The sequence below is a fragment of the Protobothrops mucrosquamatus genome, unplaced genomic scaffold (assembly GCF_001527695.2).
Source record: "Protobothrops mucrosquamatus isolate PMUCROS unplaced genomic scaffold, P.Mucros_1.0 scaffold1774, whole genome shotgun sequence".
Lineage (NCBI taxonomy): Eukaryota > Metazoa > Chordata > Lepidosauria > Squamata > Viperidae > Protobothrops > Protobothrops mucrosquamatus.
Genome location: NW_015387912.1, coordinates 55,960 through 59,895, shown reverse-complemented (window position 1 = coordinate 59,895; position 3,936 = coordinate 55,960). Strand labels below are relative to the sequence as shown.

The 3,936-nt window shown below is 40.3% G+C and overlaps 1 protein-coding gene across 1 annotated transcript in view; it reads right to left on the bottom strand.

Annotated features, from left to right (window-relative positions):
- Positions 1-250: 250 nt before the first annotated feature.
- The window catches only part of LOC107293920 (zinc finger protein RFP-like), a 9,639-nt gene continuing 5,953 nt past the window's right edge, over positions 251-3,936 (bottom strand). The window contains exons 3-5 of the mRNA XM_029285498.1: positions 2,237-2,328; positions 1,413-1,644; positions 251-277 (exon numbers count right to left, since the gene is read on the bottom strand). Of these exons, the coding sequence (XP_029141331.1) occupies positions 251-277; positions 1,413-1,644; positions 2,237-2,328 (351 nt within the window). The remainder of the gene's footprint in view (positions 278-1,412; positions 1,645-2,236; positions 2,329-3,936) is intronic.

The following is a 3,936-nucleotide window of genomic DNA, read 5'->3' as shown; positions in this document are numbered from 1 at the left end:
ATAAAAATGCCAAATTCAGTCTAAACATCTGGTTAACTGTGCAACCAACCATAATAATTCACCATATCAAATATTGCTAATTATATTGTACAGTATTGGGGTTGTCTGAAGAAATATTTACTAAGCCCTGAAATACAGTACATTATCTTTAAATTAAAAGACTGCAAAATACAAACAAAAGTTTCCAAAATAGCAAAACTGCTGGAGGAACTGCAGATTTCTGAGACTGTAAAGAGGAGGGGGGATTCACTTACTTCTTCAAGATGCTTCCAATGTCCTAAAAAAAGAGAGACAAAAGATTGAAAGGAACCATTTCCTATGCAGAAAGTTAAATTAATAAAAGAAATGTGTGAAGCCTCTGGACACTAACGCACATATAAAAACAACTTCCATTTAAAAAAAAAATATTCCCATTGCTCTTTTTTCTCCAGTCATCCACTTCTTTTAGAGAGGTATTATTTTTTATTTCCTTGTCTTACAAAAATTATACTCCGGCTGAATCCAATACAATTATACAGATTATAATATATACTGCATATAAATAAATAAATAAATAAATAAATAAATAAATAAATAAATAAATAAATAAATAAATAAATAATATTAAAAAAACAATAGCAAAAAGACGTGAAAAATAAATTAGTGCATCAATAGAGTACAAAAATGTCTTGCATTTACGATTCCAGAATCAAGGCACTTTGGAAAATCTAAGCGGTTATGAATTTGCAGAAGGCCATCAGTGTTGAGGTTCTCCTTACCCTGCAGATTAAGGGGAGGAGACCCTACAAAGAACACCCACCACCACGTCCCCTAACAGCTAATAGGAACCCTAAGCAGGCATTCTTAAAATTGTGAAAAATATAGACAAGTGACCTGAACTTTGAATTCTTGCTTTTCGCGTGGCTTGCTTTTTCTGAATTACACTATATACCGGTATCCCTAATATTAGCCACTACAGGAGGTCCTTGACTTTCAACAGTTCATTTAGTGACCATTTGAAATTACAGCAGCACTAAAAAAATGACTTATGACCATTTTTCACACTTAAGATTGTTGCAGCATGGTCACATAATCAAAATCCAGCTGCTTAGCAACTGATTCATATTTATGACGGTTGCTCCATCACTGGAGGCTTCCAATAATAGTTTGGACAATCATTTCTTCAGGATGGTATAAAGCAGTGTTTCTCAACCTTGACAATTTTAAGGCATGTGGACTTCAACTCCCAGAATTCCACAGCCAGCATTGCTGCTGGCTGTGGAATTCTGGGAGTTGAAGTCCACATGCCTTAATATTGTCAAGGTTGAGAAACACTGGTATAAAGACTCCTGCCTTGGGCAGAGGATTGGACTACAAGACCTCCAAGGTCCCTTCCAGCCCTGTGAGTCTATGATCTCAACTTCCTGCCTGACCTGTAAGAGTTTGCTGGCTGGCTGCTGATGCTTCTCCTCTATCTCCTGGATGAGATCATCAAGAGAGCACAGATCCTCCATGTGCTTGGCCAAACCTTTCTCCTTTATTGCCATAATATCCTTCTCCGTCTCTTCCATTCTAGCCAACATAAGCTCCTCCTGTCCTTCTAACCAGAGTTGTAGTTCTCTGAATTCAGCCATTACATTTTTTTTTCTCTTTTTCGATGTGGTCCTAGAACAAGAAGACAAAAACAGCAAAAGGCATATTTTTATTTTATTTTAATTATTTTAATTATATTTATATTTATTTTAATTGTAATAATTAAATGGATTCCCTGAAGAATCCAGAAGTCAGGTGGTAGAATTTCCTAGGGAGAAAAAAAGCACCTTTTGACATTAACAAGAACAGGGGGAAAGGTTTCTAAAAAAAAAAAAAAAGGCTCCAGTTTAAATGATCTCTCACGATCAGATTCCAAAAAAGTAGACAGAAAAATATTTGAGTTCACATTTTTTTCAGTAAGATGAAATATGGTTTGCATTAATTTATTATGTAAACCAAACCCGTTTTGTAAAACATGGCTGATAGGTGCCCTTAACATGACTGTGACTCATTCAACCAATGGTGACAACCGAAAGATACAATCCCCAGGTTAAGAACAAGTTCTGTGCCCTAACACAGTCTTTAACTTGAATTTTATTTAAGTCAGAACTTGTACTTACTGTCTATTATTAAACAATAGGCTGCCTATTATTAAAGATGGCGGGTGGTGTTCTCCTTCCTATTAGCTCAGAAGCTCCTCACCGTTGGATCAATACTTACAAGCATCTCCTGCACTCTTTGCTCTGTGTCTGTTTTGTATGTAGCTATTTTTTCTTTCTCTTCCTTCTGAGCCTTCAGGCAATCCCCAACCTTGATCTGAAGAGAAAATACAAGTTTTGAGTTTCTTTTCCGTAAAGAATTACATCGGAGGGAACACCTAGTTAGAAGATATATGCAACCATCATAAATACATGCCAGTTGCCAAGCATCCAAATTTTTATGTGACAAATGGTGGGACACTACTGCCTAGTAACAAAAGAAGAGAAGGCTGGGGTGACATGATAGCAGTATTTCAGTATTTGAGGGGCTGCCACAAAGAAGAGGGGGTCAATTTATTTTCCAATAAACAGGACAAGAAACTCTGGATGGAAACTAATCAAGGAGAGAAGCAACTGGAATTAAGGAGAAACTTCCTAACAGTGAGAACAATTAACCAGTGGAACAGCTTGCCTTCAGAAGTTGTGGGTGCTTCATCACTGGAGGTTTTAAAGAAAAGACTGGACACAACGGCACACATCAAAAATGAAATTTAGTTGCCCGCTCTCAAAGTGAAACACATACATGACACACACCTAAACATACCATATACAACATATATATAGACCCACACCCCTACATATACGTAGCAAATAAATATTAAATACTGTCCATCTTGAATATATAACAGAAGGAGGAAACTTGAGAGTTCGCAAGGTTAATGCTGTATGGAATGAAACTATGGCTGAATCTGAATGTTCTGCTACGGATACCGCGAAGCCTCCTCCCAGAAGGTAACAAGGAAAACAGGTGTGAAGAGTAGTGTTCCAGATAATCTTGCGGACCCTGCTCAAGTAACGCTTCTGTGCTATGTTCTGCATGGGAGGGAGGGAACTGCCAATGATCTTTTCAGCCATCCTCACCACTCTCTGCACCGCCTTCCTGTCTGAAGCAGTGATGCTTCCAAACCAGACTGTGATACTATATGACAGGATGCTCTCAATCGTCCCCCTGTAGAAAGTGGTAAGGATAGGACAGTGGTGGCAAACCTATGGCACGGGTGCCAGAGGCGGCACTCAGAGCCCTCTCTGTGGGCATGCACGGCGTCGCCCCAGTCCTAGGCCTTCAGCTGGGTTTTATAAAACCTTTTCGCTTTAGGCCTCTGCCGCCGTGTGCAAAAAAAAAAAAAAAAGTTCAGTCAATCAGTCAATTTCAACTTTTCGTGGGGAAAAAAAAGATCTTGCAAAGTTGGAATTGATTGATTGAACTTTTTAGTCCCACCCAGTCTGCTGTTACCACTGTAGCCATGCCCACCCAACGGGCCACACCCACCCGGCACCCGACGATGCATAAGTGGGTTTTGGGTTGCAGTTTGGGCACTCGGTGTCTAAAAGGTTCACCATCACTGGGATAGGAGAAGGAAGCAAGCCAGCGAGACGCTGGTGAAGCGGGCACAGCAGCGCCTGCATTTTCTGCCTCGCATGAGAAGAGCACATCTTCCTTCTCCTATGAGTGATTTTTAGGGTCTTATCATAACCAGGGCTTTTTTTCAGCCGGAACGCGGCGGAACCGCGTTCCGGCACCTTTTTCCGGGCCGGCCGCACCGGAAATAGCCCCTCCCACACCGGAAATAGCCCCTCCCAAATTTTACTTGCATTCCTGTTCTCTAAAGGGGCGGTCCTAGGGTTTGATGAGGGCGTGGCCAGGTTTGAGTTCCGCCACCTTTTC